The sequence below is a fragment of the Amblyomma maculatum genome, chromosome 7 (genome assembly GCF_055883805.1).
Source record: "Amblyomma maculatum isolate TAMU_Amacu chromosome 7, ASM5588380v1, whole genome shotgun sequence".
Classification (NCBI taxonomy): Eukaryota; Metazoa; Arthropoda; class Arachnida; order Ixodida; family Ixodidae; genus Amblyomma; species Amblyomma maculatum.
This window is the reverse complement of record NC_139350.1, coordinates 143,244,176-143,270,793: the sequence shown is the minus strand read 5'-3', so window position 1 is coordinate 143,270,793 and position 26,618 is coordinate 143,244,176. Positions and strand designations below refer to the sequence as shown.

General features: G+C 45.3%; 1 protein-coding gene and 1 long non-coding RNA gene across 2 annotated transcripts in view; one reads left to right on the top strand and one right to left on the bottom strand.

Annotated features, from left to right (window-relative positions):
• LOC146184901 (aurora kinase C-like) overlaps nt 1–10,523 on the top strand; it is a 40,712-nt gene extending 30,189 nt beyond the window's left edge. Inside the window, exon 8 of the mRNA XM_084609558.1 lies at nt 10,419–10,523. Within this exon, the coding sequence (XP_084465684.1) occupies nt 10,419–10,523 (105 nt within the window). The remainder of the gene's footprint in view (nt 1–10,418) is intronic.
• LOC146184898 (uncharacterized) overlaps nt 1–26,618 on the bottom strand; it is a 218,708-nt gene that overhangs the window by 40,592 nt on the left and 151,498 nt on the right. Inside the window, exon 2 of the long non-coding RNA XR_014708610.1 lies at nt 18,830–18,999. This is a non-coding gene — a long non-coding RNA (uncharacterized LOC146184898). The remainder of the gene's footprint in view (nt 1–18,829; nt 19,000–26,618) is intronic.

Below are 26,618 nucleotides of genomic sequence, written 5' to 3'. Positions count from 1 at the left end.
TGGCAAACTTGCGATACCAGGAAAAAGTGGTACTCGCCTAAAACGTCTTGGCCAGTCTCATCGCTGCGTTTACTTGTAGACTGTTTACACCACTGTATCAGAAACCTAGCAAGAAAATGGATGCATCGTGAATAATAATTACTGGCGTATGTACCGAGCTCCTGACAAAAAAACGCAATAGCCACCCATACGCGCATGTCTGTACGCGACCACCCACATATGCGCGCATGGAAACACATAACGTCCACACGCATACGAACGCACACTCATGTAAGCTCCCAAGAACACACGCACATATCATATGCAGACACGGACGCCCACACAAGCTTACCCATACGTGCGTGCCCATACGTGTCCGCGTGCGAGTACATTCAGTCGCACTCACGTACACTAACAACTGCCATGTACACGCAAGCACTCACCCGCAAATACTCCCCACACACACGCACAAATAGCCATTTTCACGTACGCAGACACTCTCGTATACCCACATGCAGGTATAGGCCCCACACGCTGAAAGAGACGCACATAAATATGTGCGCCCACATATACCATAGGCGCGTATGTACACACACGCTAGCCCACCTTCACACACACATGCACACATTCACACTTACGTGCACGCGATCGAACTCATATACGCACACAAACGCACAAATACGCACTCACTCCCCCCCAACACGCACGCAGGAATTTACGCAGATACCCACCCACGCAAGAACACATGCGCACAAACACGCACACGTGCACATACGCGCCCAAGTGCGGCCAGATACGCGCACTCTGACCACACGCATACGCAAACACGTGCTGACCCTCAGACACACATAGCACACAGGAATGCAAAAAACACGCATGCATGCACGCCCACAGAAACACAAACACACATACATACGCACAGACGCATGCCCACATACGCTCCAACATACGCGCATGCACGCGTAAGCACGCACGTGCGCACGTAGAACAAAGAAAATATGAGAAAGCTGCGCTGCACAGCGCCACCGGCTAGTGAGAGAGGGAAGCAAGTTGCTTCTACAGCTCCATGATGGCGCAGGTACGTGGAGCTCACGCAGAGCCGCCGAGTTTCAGAACTAGAGCTTGTATACTAACTTTTATTTCTAAAGCAACAGCAGAACGTCATGAGGCAACAGAATATGAAGGGATGTCCACACAGTGCTCACTAAAAACGAAAATATTATTCAGGAAGCAATTTCTTAAAAAGGCGCTGTGTGAGCAAGCTCATTTTTGATGCCATAAGGTGAACTACGTATGCAAATATTCATGTCTTTACTGCAATATAGCTATACAATGGGTACTTACACAACTCTGATCTAACTGCATTACCTGAGAGTCCTCGAAAATTTCTTTAGCCAGCTGACCTTTGGGTTTATGCACAATTCGCCTGTTTTTATCCAGTCACTGGCAAGAAGAATCACGGCAGTCAACAGCAATGTGGCGCGCGGTGTTCCTCGCATTATGTTTCTGCTCCCTCAGTCTAACATTCAAACAACGATCAGTTTTGCTAACATAGCATCCTCCGCAACCGAAGACGATCGAATATGCTAGGTTTTTTACGAACTTCGCATATTTTACCTCATGCTCTTTCGTACAGACGGGACCAGCTTCACTTGACTTTTCGAGACCATTTACACGAGCACAGATACTTCTCAATTTCACAGGAGCTGAAAACCCGCTGCAGCTCTCCTTACAATTTTTTTCAAATTATAGGAGACGACATGTACGTAACGTATCACACACATATTTTTTCCTCCGCTCCTTTGGTTGACTGCTGTGCCAGATTTTAACTTCTTCAACATGCCCTCCGCTACTGCTACTAAAATACGAGGATATCCTTCAGTAATGAGCCTCTCAAATGGACAATGAAAGCTGTTGACAGTCCAAGGGGGTGCATTATTTCTTCATGGCGTTACTGAGTCAACACCCGACAATGCCCCTTTTTGCGAGCTTTGAGTGAGAGGAACTGTTCGGAAACTACGGCATTTTATTTTTCTCTTCATAGGACCAGCACATACGTGTATCAGTGAAGTACAAAGTCAAGTCAAGAAATTTTCTAGTCATTCACAGGCGCTTAATGTGTCACTTCAAGAGGCGCAAAAACTTGAAAAATAGACCGAAATGATAGCAATAAATTCTTCACCAAAATTTACCGAATCAGATTTAATCAAAACCAGATAGTCATCTACAAATCAGAAAATCGTACGGCATTTGAACTTATGAGATGATTTTAAGTGTCCGGTAGTGCATAGCTCAATAAAACTCTCTGAGCATTGGAGCAGTGCACGCACCTATGCGCCTCGCTTCTGAATAAAAGCACAGATATACCATTCAGAGTACGTAGATACAAGGTATGTTTCTATAAGGGCCAAAATGTTTTGTACAGAGATGCAAGACGCATTTTGGAAAGTAACTGCTCCGTACCTGTCAATTACTTTACCAGTGCAATTATCACTTTGTCATGTGGGATACAATATTACAAGTGTTTGACGGGAATAGCGAAAGAGCTCAATCATTTGTCCTGGTTATTAGGAACTTTAGTAACTTGCACATCCTTATACCATGGCTGACAGAAGGCAAAAAGAAAGCCGAATGACAACGAGAAGTGATATTGTTACGCCGCGTAGCGGCGCATGAGAAGCAGAAGAAAGAGAACAAGAAGAAGCAGGGGAAGCGACCCGCGCACAGACTGCATGATCTGGGTTTTGTGAGCCGTGTGCGTTCGTCCTTCATACGATGTTCATCTGTATTAAAACCATTTCATCCATTACAATATTTGCAAGTACCCACCGAAGCTGCATGTGCAGTGTTCCAATTCGCTGAGTGTTTGAAAAACTGTGGCATGCAGTCAGCTGCTTCATCAGCAGCTCAACTGAGTTCATGTGGCAGCAGCAGCTTCCACTACTTCCAAAGAAACCTTCGAAAAAAACCAAGATGGATGCTTAACAAAGTTTATAACCAGAAAGGTATTCCTAATCCGGAGGATGTTCAGTGCGTCCTACGCCTCGGCCCAAAGTATGCGGTTCAGCGAAGGATGAAGCCCACTCCCATGCCTCTCCCCTTCCCTTCCTCCCTAGCTACTAGAAATGACACGGCACGTTTCCCGACCAGCTGAAGAGCGTAGGCCATTAGGTGTTTCTGTTTCTCGGACGGAGCGGACATAGTGCTGCGCCCGAGACCTCGAACAAAAAGCCTCCCAGTTAACAAGAATGTCACCCACTTGCGGACGAATTCTTTGTTTTTATTAGCCGCGGGCAAAGAATGGAGTTTTTGGGGTATTTCCCAAAGATTGCTTAAGCAAAAAGCGGGCGATGCGGTTTTCTCGGTTTTTAATGAAAACGGAACAGCCTATCTTGCGAAAGCGAAAAAGAAAGCTAAATAATTGTGTGAAAAGTTCGATACAGAAGCCCTGTTTTTATTCATAGATAAGTAAGCAAAACAACCTTAGTGTATTTTTTTTAGCGCAAAAGCTCACCAATTAGTTATGCCTTTACGGGTGGTTATTTAATAAACAGAACGTAGCAGCAGTGCCTTTTTTTTTGAAAGTGAAATTCAATGTTTATTAGATTGAACATGTTTACAAAATGTATAAACATACAGACGAGGGTCCCATAGTCATAACACTGCACCGGGACCCTCGATAGATCACTACAACAAAATAAATAATAACAGCAAAGTTAGCGAAAGCTTATAACATACAAAACATGGCAAATCGGTATCTTTACACAAAAACAAATGCACTAACACAGAAATTAGGCGAATCAGTAGTTTTACACAAAAACAAAGGCACTAACACAGGTATCAGAAATAAAAAATATAAAACATCAGCAGTTCAACAAATATTCCTTCAAGTTATTCTTAAATGTGGGCAAGGGCATATAAGTTTTCAGTGTTAAAGGCAATGAGTTCCAAAATGAAATGGCTGCAAAAGATGTCGTCATTTTTCTATAATTAGTACGAACTTTCCGGAGTCATCATCATCATCATCATCAGCCTGATTATACCCACTGCAGGGCGAAGGCCTCTCCCATATTTCTCCACTTAACCCGGTTCTGTGCTAGCGGCGTCCACTTGACCCCTGCGAACTTCTTAATCTCATCCGCCCACCTAACTTTCTGCCTCCCCCTGCTACGCTTTCCTTCCCTTGGAATTCAGTTTGTTACCCTAAGCGACCATCGGTTATCCTCTCTTCGCACTACATGTCCTGCCCATGTCCATTTCTTCTTCTTAATTTCCACTAGAATGTCGGTAACTTGAGTTATTTCTCTGACCCACTCTGCACGCTTTCTATCTCTTAATGTTACCCCTACCATTTTTCGTTCCATAGCCCTCTGGGTTGTCCTCAACTTAAGTAGAACTCTCTTGGTTAGCGTCCACGTTTCAGCCCCATAGGTGAGTACAGGCAAGATGCAATTGTTGTATACTTTCCTCTTGAGCGATACCGGTAAGCTGCTAGTCATAATCTGCGAGTGCTTGCCAAATGCGCTCCATCCCAATCTTATTCTTCTTGATATTTCCTTTTCATGGTCCGAATCTGCGGTTACTATCTGTCCTAAGTAGACATATTCGCCTACTATTTCCAGTATTTCGCTACCTAATGTAAACTGCTGTTCCTTCCCGAGACTGTTGAACATTACCTTAGTCTTCTGCATATTGATTTTCAAGCCTACCTTTCTACTTTTTCTGTCTAGGTCATCAATCATTATTTGCAGTTCATCCCCCGAGTTGCTTAGCAAGGCAATGTCATCAGCAAATAGCAGATTACTGAGGTATTCTCCATCTACCCTTATCCCTAACTGCTCCCATTCCAAGTCTCTGAATACTTCCTCTAAACAAGCTGTGAATAGTACTGGGGAGATTGTGTCTCCTTGCCTAACACCTTTCTTTATGGGAATTTTGTTGCTCTCTTTATGTAGAACTATGGTTGCTATGCAGCCACTATATATATATCTTCCAGCACTTTCACGTACGGCTCGTCTACCCCCTGATTTCGCGATGCCTGCATCACCGCCGAGGTTTCAACTGAGTCAAATGCTTTTTCGTAATCAATGAATGCTATCTATAAGGGCTGGTTATATTCCGAGCATTTTTCTATCACCTGATTGATGGTATGAATATGATCGATAGTAGAGTACCGTTTCCGAAACCCTGCTTGATCCTTTGCTTGATTGCAGTCTAAGGTTGTCCTGATTCTATTAGCGATTACCTTACTAAATACCTTATACGTAACAGACAGTAAGCTGATTGGTCTGTAATTTTTAAGGTCCTTAGAGTCCCCTTTCTTGTGAATGAGGATAATGTTTGCATTCTTCCATGCTTCTGGTACCGTCGATGACACCAGGCACTGCGTATACAGGGTGGCCAGTTTTTCTAGCACGATATCCCCCCCGTCCTTCAGCAAATCTGTAGTTATCTGATCCTCTCCAGCTGATTTCCCCCTTTTCATAGTTTCTAGTGCTTTCTTGACCTCGTCCTTCGTTACTGGTGGAACGTCTGACTGTTTTTCCCTACCGCCAATCTCATTACGGTCCTGACTACTTTGGCTACTGTAGAGATCTGTATAGAACTCCTCGGCTACTTTGACTATCTTGTCCATATTAGTGATGATGTTGCCCGCCTTGTCCCTTATAGCATACACCTGGTTTTTGCCTATGCCCAATTTTTTTCTTTACCGCTTTAAGGCTTCCCCCGTTCTTTACAGCATGCTCAATTTTCTCCATGTTATACTTCCTTATATCGGCCACCTTGCGCTTATTGATTAGCTTTGATATCTCGGCCAATTCGATCTGGTCTGTTGGAATTGAAGCTTTCATACTCTGCCGTTTCTTAATCAAATCTTTCGTCTCCTTAGACAGCTTACCGGTATCCTCTCTAACTATCCTACCGCCTACTTCTACCGCGCACTCAGTAATGATATCTTTGACATTATTGCTCATTGCCTCTAGGGTAATGTCGCCATCCTCAGTTAGAGCTGAATGCCTATTCTTTAGCGAGATCCTGAACTCTTCTGCCCTCCCCCTCACCGCTAATTCGTTGATGGGTTTCTTTCTTACTAATCTATTGCGTTCCTTCTTCAGATTTAAGCTGATTCGGGGCCTCACCATCCTGTGGTCACTACATCGAACTTTCCCGATTACCTCTACATCCTGCACAATGGCGGGGGTTTGAACACATTATGAAGTCGATTTCATTTTTAGTATCTCCGTTAGGACTTTTCCATGTCTATTTCCGGTTCTTCCGTTTGCTGAAGAAGGTATTCATGATTCGTAAGTTATTGCGCTCTGCAAACTCAACTAGTAACTCCCCCGTGCTATTCCTAGAGCCAATGCCATAGTCACCTACTGCATTGTCTCCTGCCTGTTTTTTCCCTACCTTGGCATTGAAGTCGCCCATTAGTACAGTATACTGCGTCTTTACTTTTCGCATTGCCGATTCTATATCTTCATAGAAGCTTTCAACTGCCTGGTCATCATAACTACATGTAAGTGCATAGGCCTGTACAACCTTCAGTTTATACCGTTTATTGGGCCTAATTACGATGCCTGCAACCCTCTCATTAATACTATAGAATTCATCTATATTACCCGCTATATACTTATTGACAAGGAAACCTACCCCTAGTTGTCGCCTCTCTGGTAAACCTCGATAACACAGTACATGCCCATCCTTCAGTACAGTATATGCCTCATTCGGCCTCCTAACCTCACTAAGCCCTATGACATCCCATTTCATGCCCTCTAGTTCCTCTAACAGCACTGCTAAACTAGCTTCACTAGCAAGGGTTCCAGCATTAAACGTTGCCAGGGTCAGTTTCCAATGGCGGCCTGTCCAGCGGAGCCAGGCTTTCTTAGCACCCCCTGCTGCGTCACAGGTCTGACCGCCGCAGTGGTCAGTTGTTCCGCAGCCGCTGGTGACTGAGGGCCGGGGTTTTATGGAGCTTATCATAGGAGGTTGTGGCCAATTACTGCACCAGGGTGGCCAACTCCTGTTCTGGTGAGGGAGTGCGTTGCCGGATGTGTTTACCGGCATCAGGTCGCACCCCAAACCTGTATATGCAATTCCATCGACACGCGGATTTTTTATTTTTTTTGTCATCCGGTGGAGAATTGCGCGGCACCGGGATTTGAACCCCGGTCCTCTTGCATGCGAGGCGGATGTTCTACCGCTACGCCACCGCTGCACGCTTTTTCGGGAGTAGTAAATTGTTATTCGCTGCAAATCTTGTAGAGTTATAGTTCGAAAGTAGTAACGGAATAACAAACTGGAAATGCAAGCTGCTATTCAAGCTGCTTTGGGAAGTTCCTACAAAAACGATTAGCCCTCTTAACTGCTGACGACCCTTATAAGAGAAAGAAATCAAACGACGGTAGTTGGATTTTTTTAAATAACTAAGACAAAGTGCTGCGTGCTTGCCCTATTGTCGTCAAAGACATGTATTGTTCTATTCCGCATGAAAAACTGTTAAAGTGTATTGAAGTAAGTGAGAGGAACGGAGCAGTTGCTTTCTAGAATGCATCTCGCATCTCTGTGCAAAACATTTTGGCCCTGATACAAACCTACCTTGAGTTTACTTACGCTGAATAGGATGGCCATGTTATCGTTCAGAAGAACGGGCAATGCCAAGCCGCGTGCGTAGGTCCATTGCTCATCGATTTGGACTGAGGTATGTACGAAAGGACACTTAAAAATCGTCTCACTAGTTCACATGCTGCAAGATTTTCCGCTTTCTAGATGGCTATCTGGTTTTGATGAAATCTTATTCGGTGAATTTCGATGAAGAATGTATTGCTATTGTTTCCGTATTTTTTCATACGTTCTTCCGACTCTTGAAGTGACACTTGAAGTGCCCATGAATGACTGGTAAAATTTCTTGACTTGACCTTGTATTTCACTGTTGCACGTAAATGCTGGTGTTATGAACCGATAGGTAAATGCTGTTGCTTCCATACAGTTTCTTTCATTCAAAACTTGTAAAAAGGGGCACTGTCTTGCATCAGTAATGCCAATCAAGACATCATACACCCACTGGACAGTGAATAGCTCTTATAGTAATGTTGAGAGCGTCGCACTGCTGAATACCCTCTTAATATTCTAGCGACAGTAGCGGACAATGTTAACAAAGTTGAAATCTGATACCACAGTCAGCCACACTAACAGAGACGAAAATTAGTCTGTGGTACCTTATGTTCATGCCGTCTACCATAATTTGAAAAAAAAAATTGGAAAGAGAGCTGGAGAAGATGTTTTCAGGTCCTTTGAAATAGAGAAGCATGTGCGAGCATGTAATTGGTTAGAAAAGTCAATTTGAAGCTGGACCCTTGAGTACGAAAAAGGATGAAGTAAAATTTGTGATGTGCGTAAAAAGCCTGGTATATTCGATCCCTTTGGATTAGGGAGGATGCTATGTAGGCCAGACTGCTCGTTATTATAATGATAGGCTTAAGGGAACACAAGAACAATGTCAATAAATCAGTCGACCCCCCCCCCCCCCCATTGGACTTTACTGCTGTGATTGTTCTTGCCCCCCACTGTATAACGACTGCCGAATGACAGATACATACAAAGATCATCTGACTAGAGAAATTATCGAAGCGTCAGAGATAATGAAGTTAAGTCAGAGGTGTGTAAGTATTCCTTCTGCAGCTATCTTGCAGAAAACACCCGATTTTTTATACTACTGCACCTTATGGTACCAAAACTGCTTGCTCAGAGGGACATTTGTCGTTATTTTTTGTTTGTTTGTTTTTTCAGTTTTTCTTTTTTCAGTGTCACTGGCACATTTATAAGCAATGGCTTCCTTATTAAAACTGTATTTGTAAGTCAGCGTTGTGTGTCGTCCTTTGTTGCCCCTAGCCTCGTGCCGTTGTGCTTTTGGACTCTAAATAATGTCTGACGAACGGACCCATCAGCTATTGTTGTATAGTATCGTTTGCCAACCGGCAAGCATGTTTGGCACCTTTCGCAACCCTCTTGATGGATGGCTCAACTGATAAGTGAGCCCGATGGGGGCCGTTTCTAGCGTGGTATTTAAGCGCGTAAGCACTGTATGATTTCGCTAATGCCCACAAAAGACATAATTTTTGTTCCGGCGTGCACTAAAAGTAAGGCTAGGTCGGACTTCTACTTCCAGGGACTAAACATTCTGCTGCTGTGGGACTGTGCATGCGATGGCAGAGCTTTCCTGCCTCCCTTCCTTTCGACTGGAGCATGATAAAACAAGTCGAGAGTGGTATCAAATAGACGGATACTCTAGTGCAAATATCTGTGGTATAATGCAGGGCTTTATTGGAGTTTGCGGAATCGAGTCAAATGTCCAGAGGGAATTCTTTAGCATGGTCCCGAGAATAAGCAATAAAGCAACTCATTAGCAGAATGTTGCATCAGCATATGGGAAAAATAGGCAGAAAATAAATAGTTACCATGGTAACTGGCCAAGGGCTGTCGTTGAGAATAAAAATGGCGTCAAATTGTGACCGCTTATCATGATTCAGAGGGTAAATCAAGTGGACGCCTAAGTAGCTTTAAGAGCAGAATGGAACATCATTAGAGACTCTACGATGTTGGGTCGGTACCGGGACGTTGTTTCTCTATTATGAGATGGTATTACTATGTCGCTATGTTGTGTTAGAGCAACTCGTCTGTGCCACTCCACGAAACCAGTGAGGTAACCGTGGTCGTCTTGGTACCAGAGTGTTGATCAGTAGGAATTCCTGGTAGCACTCTTCATAATGTGTACGTCGTATCGTGGCAGTGTGGCAGTCAGTGTTACCATTTTGCAGCAGTATATATCCAGGAGTAACAGCTGCACCCTAACACCAAGTAAGCAAAGTCTAGCCACCTAGTACCACGGAGTATGTACCGAACAGATATTGGCAAGAGTAGGCCTTCGGTAGTCTCCCTTATCAGTACACATAGGTGTATTACTTTTTAAGACGTTATACGCCGTCCTATCCACTGAGGCACCCTTCACCTCTAACATTCGCTTTCCTCGTAAAGGCGCGCCGTTCCGTATGCTCTCCTTTTGTTTCTGCTTGCTCCAGATTCATGCCACCTCTTTCGGCTGCCAAAGTCAGCCCTGCTGCACAGCAGGGGATATGTGCTGCTATGCCATGGTTTTCTTCATACCAAGCAACAAACTCTCGGCCTGAACCGCTGTTATGTTGCGGACATTTGATTATATGATAGCCAAAGAAATGTGCTAAAGACAGATAGCCGGACAGATAAACGGACAGGTATGATAGAGGTAGGTAAATCGTCTTACATAGAACCTGATAGATACATTACCAGCCGGATACAGACAGTAAACCAAAGTAGGTTATTTATATAAGGAGAGATAAGTTGATCATGACAATTTCGCGATTAAACAATGCTAACTATATCATTTCTTCATTCTTGTGCAGCTGCTGAAAAGACGTGCAGAAGAGCGCCCAACGTTGGACGAAGTGCTGGCGCATGAGTGGGTGACCCTTCGTGCTGACACTTCCGTGGAGTGTAGCACTCTGTAAGGCCGGAGTGACCTCCAAGAAGAATGTGCAGCAGGCCCAAAAATTGGAAGAGCCCAAACGCATGAAAAGACATTGGCATCAATGAGATTCAAGCAGGAATCTGTAGAAACAAAATTTGCAGCTAGGGCTCAAAAATTTCTTGTGGTCGTTCCTGCTGGCCGATCCAATCAGTTCCCTTACAAAAACTGAAGTTTTCGAAAGGTTCTAGAGTTTATCTGCTGCGTTAAACACTGATAGAAAACATTCGAATGAGCTAGTGAAAGAAAATATTACAGCGGATTTAGCTGAGCTGGCCAGATGTGGAGTATGTGCGCAAGCAAGTAGTTTCATTTCGTTTTCTGTTCGCCACATGAGTTCATGACAGGCTTCAGGGAGAATATCGCTGAAATTATGAGTAGAAAACATACTGCTGCTGCACAATAAAATTTCGGCACCGCTTGAAGCACTTTCAAGGGCAATGCCAAAGAGATTGAAACCACTGTGTACTCATGGAAGTTGATGAAGGCGACAGCACCCACTATACAGTAAGAAAGCGCCGTTTAAAATAAGGAAGATATTCGGCTTCTTTTATAGCTGTAGAGCACTCGCTTCTCTAGAACAATTTCTTTCAATATCCTCTAACGGATAACTTTTTTGTGTGTGCGAAGGCCGAAGGTGGAGTATTCCCACACACCTGCTATGGTTTCCCAACTTACCCGGAAAAAAAAACCTCTAAAACTAAGCCAGGAGAAAGGACTCGGCAGGATTTGGCCTAACAAATCCAGCCGTCGCACGCGGACTCTAGTATACCCACCGGCTCGACAATCTTCTCCCACAATTCAGGCAGGTCTGAGAGGCTGGCAATGACCTATATTTCTAATTCACCCTGGTCGCCAGGGCGTGAGTGGCGTCAAACACAATTGGGGCTTCGTAATTGTAGCTTCATCTAGATTTGAGGACCTGTGAAAATAGGGTCTGAACCAAAACGCCTCTTTGTAGGTAATAGACAATACATATTTACCACCACCACCACAACTGACTAGTTCCTACAGGGTGCCTCGATGCCTAAACTACGACTGCTAGCAGCGACACTGCTGCATGAATTTCGAAGATTCACTTCGTGTCTTTAGACACAATAGGTGAGTGTCTTAACCATAGAGACAAGGTGGTGGACTGCTAAGTATGGATAGTCTTCAGTTTATCTATTTTGGCTTTTCTCCTTACTAACATTACTTTTCAAAACGATATGAAAGCTGCTTTCTAAAACTCATAGATTGATCGTGAAACACAGTGCGATATAATAGCAGAAGTATATTTCTTTATTATGCTCTAATCGTGCGAGCTGCAAACAGAACGTTTCAATGGGACAAAATCTCTAGCCTCATGTTTTGGCGGAGGAGAAAAAAATTCACACTTTGTGATGGTGGCGAACATGTATATCGGACGTTAGCTGAAGAAACACGAAAACATAGCAGTGGTTCATCCTTCGGACGTATGCGATTTGATTGGCGGCGTCAGCTGTTGGCACACTGGTGCGGCAATATAATTTAGATGTTTTTGTTTTAATGTTTTGCTCTGATCCCACGGTGTGCATGAGGTCACTGGTAGGCAGACTGTCTCAACGCAGAGGGAAACACCTGTTGTAATGTTAATGTCAAGGGTAAAGGCCAGCATCAGCCCGAACTCGCTGTATGTATCGCTCATACCGCAGCAGACCGCTCTAAAACGTTTTTAGCTCGAACTTCGCCTTAAGAGCAGACTCGACAGGGCATTTAATATCACACTTTGTTTCGGTGAATATCCCTTCGAATGGCATAGCTGTTCCTTACCATACGGTCGTGTGTATGTGCGTGAGTGTGTGTGTGTGTGTGTGTGTGTGTGTGTGTGTGTGTGTGTATGTGCGTGAGTGTGTGTGTGTGTGTGTGTGTGTGTGCGTGCATGCGTCCGTTCGTGCGAGAATGTGGTTGAACGAAGACGGAAAGAAGAAACTGTATGGGATTGTGCCTCATGGTTAATATGCCGCCATCACTGTCGGCATGAAGATAGGAGAGAAAAAAGGGGGAAGTAGAATTTTGCGGTACTTTGGGCCACTAACGTGTGGTGAGGCGAAAGCCTTTTTTGGAAACGCGGGTGGTTCCTGCTTCTTCTGTATGATCTGCGGTGCGGCACGCGAGGGCCAACGTAATGGCTCAGCAATGACGGGTCATCTTCGTATATGCAGTAATCGCCTAGTGATGTCATTGGTCCTGAGTGGCCGTGACGTGATGATGACGTGAGTCTCATTTATTGTACGTGATCGGATGTGACGTCATGATGTCCCATCCGGTCATGCCTCATGTGGGGTCATGGCCGATGAAATCATCAGGTGATGACATAAAAACTTAGCGGTATTTCGCGGATTCTCGCGAAGAAGTCTGGCATTTCTCGTGGGCGCACACTGATGGCCTTAATGTAGAGAACAGAGTCGCGCGAAGCTGGAGTCGCAGTTGTGTCCTCACCTCAGAGTAAGGCATCCACGTTTATGTCTTGAAGAAACTCGAGAACTGCCCGGAGAGCCTTGAATATCTTGAGGTTGAGATGAAAGAAGAGATCTACAGCACCCCTTTTTTCTCGCTGCCCATATATACCGCAACAAAACTTCAGTTGGCGCCTGCGTACGCCCTTATATCTGTGTGTTTTCGTTTTGTACTTCGCATTGCTCTTTAAGTAAGCTTACACAACTCGTTCTGACGAAAAGCCGTGCTGTCGTCGTAGTGGTCGTGGTAAAGATTATCATTATTACTAGTCTGAGTTATTACAAAGATGACGAACTGCTCAGAATGGAAAGACAATGTAAGCTGTTCCGACTTGTCGGTGCATAAATATAAGAAATTACAAGTTATAGAAAATCAAGAACATAAAATATAAAAAATAATAAACAATGCAAAATCAAAAAACAAAAACAAGCATGTTATAAGAGTGACGAAACATCGTCCATATGGGGCGACACTATCGCCTCATGCCCTCAACCGATGAGGTTAAGTGTCACCCCTAAACGTTTTTTATCTTCCTTGTCGTATATGGCATCAGCCCAAACTAGCTGAATGTCCGCAGTAGAGTTAAGACTCGAACAATCGTGCCTCGACCAGGAATGGAACCACCATCCAAGCAGATTATCTTCCTTGGACCAGGCGCGGTAGAACAATCGCCGTTACCTGCCACACCTCATATAAAAGTGCAGCGCACTGTCACACTGTGCTGTAAATGTCGTCTTTATCAAGTTCCATCTGGAAGAGTTGAAGCGAAAGCTTCACTACGCTAGGTAGAGACTCGCTTCGCGTGGGCTTCAATTTGACCTTAATGTGACCTTCAGTTAGCAGGACAAACTGTTTCTAGGTGGTTTAGGTCTCCAAAAATAAATGTGACAGATACTGTGCCATTCCTTTCCTTTAAACCAACACACAATGCCAGCGCGGAACTTGTGCTATGCGATTCAGGTGTCCACAAAAAACTATGACTGATACTCTTTCTTTTTTATACCTAACACATTACGACACTGTGGGCTAGCCATTGACCTACAAGAAACCAGAGGGTAAAGCAGGGATAAAATATACTCTGCCTTCCTTTTCCCAAAACATAATACCACTTGAAGTTCAACTTTGCGGACCACACCACCAGGTCACGTCCTCAACCATGTCATCTTTGACATTTCAAACTTGGAGCAGAGGAGAGAGTGAAAGGGGTGGAGTACGTGAATAATTCCATGGATAACGTCACGTCATGTGATTCTTCGATGGAATCAACCATGACGTCAATCGATGGTTATGAGAACTAGGGGCAACCGCGCTTCGAATCATAGGCAGCCATTGGACGCCAGCGGCGATGATGCTGCGCTTAGCGCGTCGTAGCAATGCCAGTTAATTCGGGCTGCGATACAGTTCTACCAAGCGTAACCATGCTGTGAAGCTTTCGCTGATTACTATCTTTAACTATTTAAACTTCTGCTAATTTGTTGCGGTGTGAATAAACGCCCCAGAACCCTCTCCTACTGGGAATCACTGTTTGTCGTATACGCCCACCGAGAGCACGTCGAGACCTGCTACAACTGCTGGGTGAAGGGACAGAGGACTGATGCTCGCTCCAAGTCATGGGGAAAGTGCTACCGAAGATGCCGCGGAAAGCTCCCGAAGCCACAATTGGGAAAACTACCGGTATGCTAACCTGAATGCATCGTATTCGAGGGGAGGGAGGGGGCAAGGGGTGCACACCAACAATCGGAATTTAAAGAATATTCTGCTCAAGAAAATAACATATACAAAGCCAAGAATGCCACGCAACACCACCTCTCTGGGCGCCAACAATTAATGAGGCAAGAGACCGCACTGAACTGGGAAGCTGAAAACTGGGATACTCTTAAATAGCCAGGGACGGAACCTCTCTGAGCGAGCTGTCGGATCTAAATCAGCGGGTTGAATATGTAGACTCATAAGTGATGTAAACACGCATACTAGAGAGACTTGAACCCCCAGAAATCATATTACGAATTCGAGACTTGTCCAAATATGGGACGCCCATGAGAGCTTCATGAAGGGAAGGAGCAAGCAGATGCGCATTAGAAGGATAAAGAAAATGTCGACTCTTGAACGACAGATGGAATAGTACTCGAACAAACTTCAGAATCAGCACTAGGGACACATTTGCGATGAAATGAATAAGGAATGGGAAAAGAATACCATTGTGTGTAAGTTATTCAGCCATGCCATCAGGTCAGCACCTCCAGCTATATGTTGGGACCATTAGGTGTTCATTGCACTTTACTTTCCGCTTCCACGCGGGCAACAAGTTGGGCATGTTCATGCACTAGAAGCGCCCTAGATATCGATTACCGATTTTTTTTTTGCCTGATTGGTTTTACTCGCAAAGAGTACGTTCAATAGAAGCCGACGAGTATAATTGTGACAACAAGGTATTATGCGTTTTTCACACGAAACATTATTATTTAAATAGTACTAACCCCCCATGGAAACCAGATTAGTCCCCATCGTCTATAGGCATAACTAGCTGCACGACACTGTGGTGAAAGTTCCATATTGAATGAGGCCGCATAGAGTTTGCTAAATCCTGTAGCCATTTGCTGCTATTGCAATACAGCCTCCACGGCAACGTATTGGACATTTTCTCTGCTTTCAGTAGCAGGTAAACATATGTGTTGAGTCAGTACTCGAGGAGTAAGCCATGAGGCCTATTCTGCTCGTTCCTGGTATCGTTTGGTTTAAAAACGTTTTCTTAGACGTCCACATCAGCATGTCATACAAATTAATCGAAGTCGAGCGAGAGCTCCAAAAGCTTTTTCTGCAAAAGACAAAGCCAAAATAGTTAAATCAACTGAAACGAAAATTACTTTGCGCTGGTAAGGAAGCTAGCGAGGAAGATGACGAAGCGGGCAGTGGCGCTGGGCGGAGTGCTTGCCCCAGGCCCGCTGGCCATTAAAGCATATTTCATCGTCATGTTATCGCGTCGTTCTGTTTTTGTTGTATCGCCATCACTTGTCATGCCACCACGTAACATTTTGTTTGGAGGTGCGGTTCATCCCCATCCTCGCCTTGCCTCGTCGAAGCCAACCGTACGCGGGTCCATCGGTCGAGAGCCCGTCGAGATCGCCGCCAAGCTTTACACCAGCCCTTTGTGCTCAGACCCGACCAGCCACTCTCCCCAGCCCCGTCCCCAGCCCTGACCACAACACATGACGACCAGGAAGAGCCCAAAGCCAACCCGACCGACCCTACGACGAAGGAACCTCACGACCACTCGAGCGAAGACAGCACCCCTGCTCAAGCCGTTCGTCGTGTCCATGAGCCTTGGCCTTCGGCGAACGGTGAAGAATGGACCTGATGCTCCGGGGAAGCATTCATCCCACCTTCACATTCACTGTGATGTCCAGCGTTTCATGTCCTAATCCTGTGTCTGTGTTCATCGCCACTTCATGGAATGAATTTCTAGCAATCGATCGGGACGATCGCTCGGTGGCCCCGGGTAGTGCTACGAAAATGACGAAGCGGGCAGTGGCGCGGGGCGGAGCGCCCGTGCCAGACCCGCTGGCCATTAAAAACATATTTCATCGGCATGTTATCGCGTCGTTCTGTTTTTGTTGTGTCACCGTGTTTCATCACTTGTAATGCCACCACGTAACAATATTTTCGGAAAACATGTCCCTAGTGAGGCATTCCGCCTTTGCATTCAGTAGCGAGTGTTTTTTTCTAAATAAGATCAAACCTGCTACCGCTGGCGTGTAAATGCGGCGCTAATTCACTCCTTTGAGCCGCTAGAGCACTCCAGCAAGCTTGTCGTGTGCGGAGACGAAAACGACGATGCGCGGCCTTTAGGGGAACTATGAAATAAATAAACCTCTTTTCCTTCGATCCCATGCCCAGCGCTTTACCAACTGTGCCACGCCCAGGATCATGAAACGCTCTTCATAATTCCCCTTTTCTATCGTGAAGATGACAGCAGGATTCCGCGAACGACAGATACTGCGCGTTTTCTTTCCTGTAAATGAATTATAGACTGCCGGTGAACTTTGATGCGTTTAATGAAATGCTGGTAGTGTTCGACAAGGGGCGCGCGATGTACCGTCACGACAGGTCATGACGTCGCCAGGCGATTCATGCATATACAAAGCTGACCCCGCCTGGCGTCCATCTAGGCATCTGTGGGGCGCCCTTCATTTTCCGCTTCCTCGAACGCCGCACCACACGGCAAACAGAAGCAGACCCAGATGTCTAGGAGGCGTTAGTACAGCAGGCATCAGCGGCGTTTGAAATTTATTTACAGGATAAAAAAGGCGCAGTATCTGTCACAACTGTCCGCGGACACATGTGCCACGCATTAAAGGAAGGGAGGAAGGTGGGAGTGAAAAACGCGAGGGAAATACAGGTGCCTTAGTCGATGGCTACGATCCACAGCGCTATAATGGCGTTCGCGTCATTGCACTTTAGGAGTACAAGTGCCCTCTAGAACGTTTTATCTAACGCTTTGGCGAATTTGACTTAGCTCGACATTTCTATAGCGCCTTTCGAAGAGCCAAGGTGTGTGGGCAATGTTTTCGTTTGAAGCATATCGCGGGAATCTTGCCACATCGCGTAATAGAGAATTGGGCGCATTGGGTTGCGTGCTTAATTAACAGCGCATGTGAAAAAGACACGCGTTCGGATCACAGCAACCAGGTCGAAGCATGACCGGCATTTGATTATACTTGCGGACAAGCTTTTCTGGCTATGCAGCCAAGGCTACGGGGACGGAGCATTTGTCATGATGTTACCACCCCTAAAAGCTTTGGCATATTTGGCCTCAGGTGCGATTTCGGTTTTAGTTCCCCCTTTGCTTTAACGAAAAGCTTCCGAGCCTCCAAATACACAGGAATATCTTTCTTTAGACTACTTAAGGTCCAAGTGAATGTATAATAGCGGTTAATGAATGTACCGCGCTACGTACGATGCCGAAACAAGCGCATTACAAAAGCGCGCAGAAGCAGACGGGTAGAAGCAGCAACAGCAGGCGACGTACGCTTCGGGATATTCTCGGCAGAGGGCGCAGCCATCCCGTTTGCACTAGTTTGTTTTCTTTTTCTTTTGTTGGACTTTTTGGTTTTAGTCGGACTCGTGTAAACTGACGTGCACCAGTTGCATAGAGCAAGACTGTGACATCATCGTCATCATCATCATCATGATCACTAGGGATGTGATCCAACATGTAGTGATCGAGAGCCCAGAACTGCGACCCGCCCCCACTACAACAGCGACAACACCAACGGAGGCGCTTTTGACAGCACTCGGTCTACAGTCGACGTCACTACCCGAAGAGACTAGGGTAATCATGAGGGCAATGGAGACGACAAAGCGCCGCCTCGAGGACTGGTGGCGCAACAGAGAAGACTGTTAAATTTCTCTCCTAGCCTGATCCAGAACTTTGTGATCCCCCGATAGAAAGGGGAATGGCCGCATCAGCATCAGCATCATCATCATTAGGGAGCTTACATGCGCCACGGCACAACATGTAGGCTCCCTAGCTTATACGCTGCCGTGCACTGACTGAATTAACGTTCTTCTGGCCTATATCATAATACAATCTATATCTAATAATAACATAAGCGTTCCTGTAATGATCTAATATTCCAGAGCACGATTCGCGTAATTTATCAAGGAACTATATTCCACTGCGCAGTGAGCTGATGCCTTTCGGCTCTGTAGCTTTGGCTGCATGCCCGTAAAAACTTGTCCTGGAGTATAGCGACCAGCTCTGCCTCTGTATGGTCGACAGTTCCTCTAACTAGGGAAAGAACCCAAGCTTACTCTCCCCGAGTACTCCTCGTCATCGTTGATGGTCAGCTGGGTGCAGATGAAGTCTTCGTTGTTGATGCCATGCAGGTTCGGCGATAAATCGACACCGGATTACGGGTTGCTGGGACTTGAGCCGAAGATCACCCGATGGCGTTTCTTGCCCATTGCGTCCGGGTGTGAACCTGCGCAGGGGCAGAGCAAGCATGAGACTATAAATCGCGGTGTATTCGCTTCATAGACTTCTTGCTGCCGTTTTGACACCTTGATACCTATTATATGACTGCGCACACATGGGTGAGGCTTCGAAGGATATCTCAAAATAACGGCTTGAGGGGCTAGTTGGTGCTGCATAACAGTGCTGCATTACATTCTCATTACAGTTCGTAGTGTGCGCGTGTGTTGTGTATCTTCTCTTGTGTTTGTGTTTGTTGCGCCACATTTCTCAATACTTCGAAGGATAGTCCGTCATGACCAAAGAAATTCTAAGTGTTGAGTCAGTTCGTCATAGCATAAAGGTAGATGCAGCAAACTATATCTGCCCCTAAGGCGGAGCTTTATCGACCTCCTTATTTTATCCACCTCCAATTCAACCCAGGCTGCAGCTCGCGAGTAACTCCGAGCGACTACACTCGGCCACCGGCCCCGAAGCCACTGCAGTTAATCACGCAGTGCAACGTACTGCTCCCCGTGACGGCGAACTTTGTTACGACTGTAACCGGCGCCAGCTACGCCCTCTGAGTGCACGTGTTTCACCACGCTCTCAAACTCTGCACCTCGGACACGGAGAGTCACGTGACAAAAAGCAGGATGTAGAACTACATCAAGGCTACTTATTGCCGCAGTAGTATGGCTTGCCCTCTCAACACGCTTCTTTTTCCTATTTTGTTCCCTCTATGATGGCCGGCGCTTTAGTTCTTTACATCGGCTTTTAGTATTTTTTTTACTTTTTTCCCTCTTTTCCCAGCAGTGGCAGGTGGGCGAATGGGCAGCTACTAGAGGTGGTCAAGATTTTATGCGCCGATAACACGGCATGTCGGTAGGAAAGGAAAGGCGCAGAATCTGTCCTCCATCTCAGTGGACACCAGTCTCTACTAAATTCGAAAATGAATTGTGGGAATAACAAATGCGAAGAGAAATTCGACACAGCAAACAGAAAAGGTATGCTTGGTTTGTGGGGTTTAACGTCCCAGTGCGACTCAGGCTATGAGAAACGCCGTTGTGGAGGTTTCCGGAAATTTCAACCAACTGGGGTTTCTTAACGTTCACTGACATCGCACAGCAAACGGGCGCCTTGCTTTTCGCCTCCCTCGAAAAGCGGATGCCGAGGCCGGGATTCGATCCTGCACCGTTGGGAATAGTAGTCGAGCGCCGTAACCACTGCACAGCCTCGGCGGGGCAAAAGTTTGCTTGGCACATATCAAATTCAAATTCATTTATTTCTGCCTTGTAATGTTATTTATCAGTACTGTTAGCCCTTATTGGGCCAGAACATGGCCGTAACGTTTATAGCAGCACGAGCACATTTTATCACGGACAGCGCAAGTTCGCTGTTCAAGCTAATACCGCACTTAAATAAACAGAATCTCCTCCGCGAATGGCTCTTTTCAACGCACTGGCATATATGGATTAAAGAAAAACCAAGAGCACGCAAGAATTCAAAACACAAGAGCACAAGAAATAAAAGAAGACCAGGAAAAAGAGTGTGAGTGTTATCGACTACACTGCACATCAGAATACCACGCACTTAAAGGAAGCACATACCTCATAGATTGCTGTTTTGAAATCATTTATTTAATAGCGCCATAGCGGGAGATAGACTCTTCGAACTGGTCCAGTGAATTAACTTCTGCTGTCCGTGGTAGGCAGTTCCAGTGTTCAATTGTTCATGGGAAAAAAAGAGAACTTAAATGTCTCCGTCGTTACCCGTAGAGGAAGGAACTGTGCAGGGTAGTTTCCGCGTACTCGAAGCGATGATCGTTTTTGACGATACCGCTTTGATGTCAAAATTGAAATTGGCTTTGTTCATTAAATAAAGGTATTTTAACCTGGCTTTTTGTATTCACTGCGAAAGTTGGGGCAAGTGTAATTTCGCAAGAAGTTCTGTGACCAAGTCTGTCGTGTATTTTGATGGCATAAATCTTCGGCATATCTCTGAACTGTCTCAATTTTATATATTTGGCTTTTTGTGAAAGAATCCAATACAACACATGCATACTCAAGCTTAGAGCGTGCTACGGTCATATAGGCCATAAGTCAGACATATGTAAATGCAAGTCAAAGTCTACGCTTCAAATACCAAAGTTTTTGCTCAGCTGACGCCCAAATTATTATTTCCAGTTCAATCGTCAAATATGATCATCCCGAAATATTTGAAATGCCTGACATGTGAAATAGATTTACTGTCTAGCTCGTAATCGAGATGTAAAATATGTTTAGTATTCCTAGTAGTCCTTGCAAAAAATATTTTATTCTAACTTATTTACATTTTTTCTCTGGAACACCATTGTTGTATAGTGTTTAAGCCCCAATTCACCAAGACTTTATATTCTCGACTTGAAACATCTCAATAAATGACAATCGTCTGCAAACAAACTAAACGTAATTTTTGGATTTAAATTTTGAGCAATGCCATTAATCTAAATTTAAAATTGTACTGGAACCAGTACGGATCCCTGTGGGCTCCAGACGTTACTGGCAATATTTCAAATATTGTAGAAATATACTACAAGAGTGTGAAAAGAAACTGGACCACATTATACAAACATTGATGCTCCATTCTACAAAATTTGCTCGATTTGCCGAATTCTTACATGAGGTAGATTTTTGCGTCTCCTAAAAAAATCAGAAATGGTATTGGCCACAATGCCTGCAAACTTTTAACGGACATTTTGCAATGCACTGAGTGCCAGTATGACGTAGGCGTTTCCAGAGTTTTAAATCATGCAGATTTTTGTATAGTGGCACACAGAACAACTGAAAAAAAAATCCTGTTGAAGAATTGTTGTTTAAGACAGTTGGTTTTTTAAATATCTTGGCAGAAACTGATGATGGAAAACAATTGTCGAGATGTGATTCACTAGGTTCAAAAAAACAATGACAGCATAAAATTTAAATGTCAATATGTTCTTCAAAGTCCACGAGGGTGTTGCTGTGGGCTAGTGGATTGAACATTGCGCAATTCACCTTTATAGTAATCTTCAAAATCACCAGCCGACATCAGCATACTGAACCCATGATATTCAGACGAGTGATGATGGTCGCGTAGAACATTTTGCTTAGGTGCAATTATTCAAGTTGGGGAAGTTGCATGAAAGAACACTTGCATAAGTCAGAGTGGGACTGAGGGCTTGTCTCACCCCTTCTCTCATGTGTGTTCTTTCATGCAACTTTCCCATGTATGAAGAGATGAGTTTGCCAGTGCACAAACAGAGGTGCAACAGCTGAAATAGAATTAAGACATTTTTGGAGCAGCGAAATTGCTTTGCAGCTGTAAAATTTATATTTCGAGGATCTCAGAGGAAAAAATAAAAAACTCCAAAACAGTCCGGAAACCTTACTTTTGGCAACTAAAAAAAAATGAAGAGGTGTGAATATCGCACCGTATGAATATGATCCAAACGAAATCTAGTAAGGGCCACCTATCACCGGCGCTTAGTATATTTCCTTCGGAAATCTGGCGTGTACCTTTTTTTGTAAGTAAGCAGTTTGTATTGCAAAGCATGCTATCATACAAAAAAAAGAGAAAAAAAGAATGTGAGCCACAAAACCAAGTGGGTTAAGTTTTCAAAATTTAGGGACTGAAAAAAAAAATAATCATCCCCATCATCCTGACTATGCCCACTGCAGGGCGAAGGCCTCTCCCATATTCCTTCAATTAACAAGGAGAAAATTCCAAAGAATATGCACTTTTTTTTTCTGCACCTAAAGCGGTTTGACAACCTTAAAGTATCTCATCCTGCTCATAAGGCTCATAAAACAATGCTTTACTGTCTACAAACTCCTTAGCTTGTGTCGTGTGAAGGCAGCTCCAGAAGAGCTCAATTTGAAGCCACGTCTGCGATCAACTTGAGCCCAAAGTAAGCGCACTATGAAAAAAATGGATTCAAAAACAAACCCTACTGGGAAAAAAAAGAAAAAGCAACTGCCCTACATTATGGCCATTGTAACGAGCAGATAATTACAGTAGTGAAACATGAGATCCGTGCATTAGACGCAAGGAAAAGAGGAAAGAAAGTAAACATCTGGTCAGAACAAGAAATGCAGCAATAATATAATAATAGATTACTGCATGCTGTTTGGTCCAGAATCCAAGCTTCCAACTTTTACTTGAATGCAGAAGCACCGCCTGTAGATATCCATTCATTTTGATCCCCAACTAACGAGAACACAAAATCTAAACCGATGAAAGCATATGTAGAGACCACAAGAAATGCATCACAATCTAAATGCAAGACTTTCATTCTAGGCAAGCGGATACAAGACCCTCACAATAAAAACAGCTCATATTGCGATTAAAAATGTAAAATCCTGATGCGGGAAATTAAGATCGGTTGGGCATAGTAGGAACTCAAAATAGTTATTTGTAAATTATGCGGTTTAACGTCCCGCAAAGGCAAATAGGCTATGACAATACAGGATGGCTCAATAATATTTTTGGACATCAGTTAATCCGCTAGGTGAACTCACAAGGCACTGTACTTGCTTCTCCATTATACGCTTCTCCATTATACCTCAATGTAAAGCGTAGCTTTTTGGGCTTGGTGGTGCATGAACATAGCCATATTGTAGCGCCAAATAGACAAGACACACGAGAAGATCGCTCGTGTGTCTTCGGTCTTCTCATGTGTCGCGTCTGTTTTGAGCTATAATATAGCTAACCTCAATCTAACCTGCTACGTTGGGATAATCAGCGGAGCAGAAAAGCCACAATGACGGATGGGAAAGTGGTTTGAGTTCCTATACGTCCGGAGCGTTATCTTGATAGTCTGATAAACATTTCATATAGGGAGCTTGCATGAAGCGACGCATGCTGGGTATAATCCGCCATGATGTTGTCGCTGGCAGCAGACGGCTGGAAGCGCAGCCAGGCTGAATGGAGCGAATGCCTTGTCATTTTCGACGGTCCACCGAGCACACAAGCGGCTTTTCATGCGCTGTCCTTATGTGTGTGCAAGACCTTGCAAGATATCAGTGGGCAACGTACGCGTCGACGCTGTGCCTGAAAAATCGGGCGCGCTATGAAGAAAGGCAAAGCAGTGCGGCGCTGACCTGGGCGCAGACGACTGGCTGTACTATGCGTCTGGACCAGTGGCCGCCCGTCGACATCGCCGTATCGCCATGACTTCTAGTTCTGGCGAGTAGTTTGATACTTTCCCGGACTAGCGTCGGTCTCTTAGTGTTGGCCAATGCGAGCCATTCGAGTCGGCAACGCTAGAGGGATCATTTGCCTTCCCGCACTCGTGCATGCGTACTTTTGGAATTGTGAAGAACCCGCAGTCGCCTGTCTGATCGCTCCAGCATCATCTGCGCGCCCTACGCGACCATGCAAACGAGTATGAGTGACGTGCTGCGTCGTCTGCTACCAGCGACAACATCATGGCGGATTATACCCAGCATGCATCGCTTCATGCAAGCTCCCTATAAAAACATAGTAGGTTTCCTTTACTTTGTCACATAACGTGAACAAGCACAAACAGAAACGCCTAGAACGAGGCCGAGACTGACATATTAGCGCTAATCACCCAACGCTCAAGAAAATAATTTCATTTCGTGAACCCCATGCGCGTATAGACCAACACCGTGTTTACAAACAAACGGGGCGCTCGCGGTATCGCAGCCGACTGGGGGTGAAAAAATAGGGTTAGCGCCCATAGGAATACATGGAACCGAAATATTTCTAAGCAGTTTCCTCATTTCACGAGACACCTATGATGTCCTGGTTCCGTGCAGAGTAACCGTGAACATCCTAGAACAGATCGTGAAAGTATGAAATCTCATGACCGAGGCAAAGTATTTTTAAAACACCGCGAAACGTATGGGGTAAACGCTACTTACCGCAACAGTTTTCTCGTTTCGTAGAGCACCAGAAGTGGTGGCCGGTCGTTAAACATTGGCCAGTGCTTTGAAGAAGTATGCTGCGTCATTACTGAGGCGGTCTAAAACTCCCCGAATAATCTATGTTGTGAATCCGGACACCCCCAAAATGCTAATGTAGCGAAACACGTAGTTTTGTTTACAGTCTTTTATGCTGCCGCATGGAGTAAATTAGCTTGAAAATACTGTCCCTCAAGTGATACATCCTAGACAGAATTACATTTAAAAGGCAGTTGTCAAACGCCGTACCGAACGGACCGAACGAGAGTCGCGCATTGCAGCAGACGACAGCGCAGCTGACGATACCCACCGCGGCCGCCTCCAGCTCCGGAGCGTCTGTTAGCGACAGCGCAGGTGGTGCATTGCCATCTGCAACTGTGCGCAGTCAGTTTATCGTGCTGTGAAGGGTCCAGCAAGTCGTCAAACTTGCAGTACTTGCAAGGGAATGTAGTGCGCCATGAAACATAATGTCGGGGCGTGATACAAGACGTTCGTCAAAAAATGAGAAGGGTTCAACGCTGCTGAACCGAGTAAAATGTTGCGGTGTGTTGTGTTTACATGTGTTTCTATTGGTTGCCCTACCAACTCGCGCCCGCATACGTTTCGAGGTATTTTAAAATAACTTCGCCTCGTTAATGAGATTTCATACTTTCGTGATCTGTTCTGGATGTTCATGGTTGCTCTGTACCGAATAAGGAGATCATAGGTACGCCGTGAAGTTAGAAAAATGATTTGAAATTTTTCAGGTCCTGTATTCCTATGGGCGCTAAGCCTAGTTTTCACCCCCCCAACCAGCCCAGCCTGGCGACAGAAGCGCCACCGCATCGCGCTTACGTCACAGATCGGTGTTGGTCTATTAAAGGCAAGAGAGAGTAGCACACCTATTATTTTTGTTAAAGAAAGGAGAAAGGAAAGGTGGCGTGCCCGTGCGGGGCCCCGGACCGCGGAGCGGACTCGATAGGCCGAGAGCCGTTTTCAGTCCGCGTGCACCGAGCGTCCGCCGCGGACCAAGATTGTTTTTTCTCTTTTTGCTTTATCGTTGCCACCTCCGCGTTGCTACGCCCGCGCTTTTCGTCTCGTATTCAGTTCGAGCGGGGCATGTTTCTTGTGCATGCGCTCCGTCATTCGCTCCGTGTTCGCAGCAGTGCATCGTTTTTTGTGTGTTAGTGCTTGTGGGTGTGCCAGAGTTGTAGCTTTATTCGGTTTCAATTGCTTATTATGGGTGGAGTAGCGAAAAAAGCGCTCAGTAATGCATTGACAGTCAAGTTTTTAGCGCTCGTAGGGAGCTGCCCACCGATATGGAATATTGAAGACGTCGCAATAAAGAGCGCTTGCAATAAATGAACGCTTTTTTGCTTCTTATTCGTCCTAGCATACTTCACGTATAACAGACAGAGCAGCGAGACGATGGTTTCGCTCAGCGCCCATGTTGAAACTCTCGGTAGAAAGGCATTCGGCAGCGCGCACGAACAGCGGGGGAGGAGGGTACACGTGGATAGTCCGCTGGCTTCGTATGAATGCTCGACGGCCGGATGGACACGCGGACGCTTGATCACGTGGCAGCATATCCGTGGTGACGCGCGCGGACCGTCCGTGCTCCGGTCCTTTCTTCTGAACCCACCTTTACAGACGATTACGTAAGCCGTTCAGAAAGCTGCTCGTCTTCGCATCACCGGTGCCGAACCAACAAGTGCGAGTTCAGTTGGTC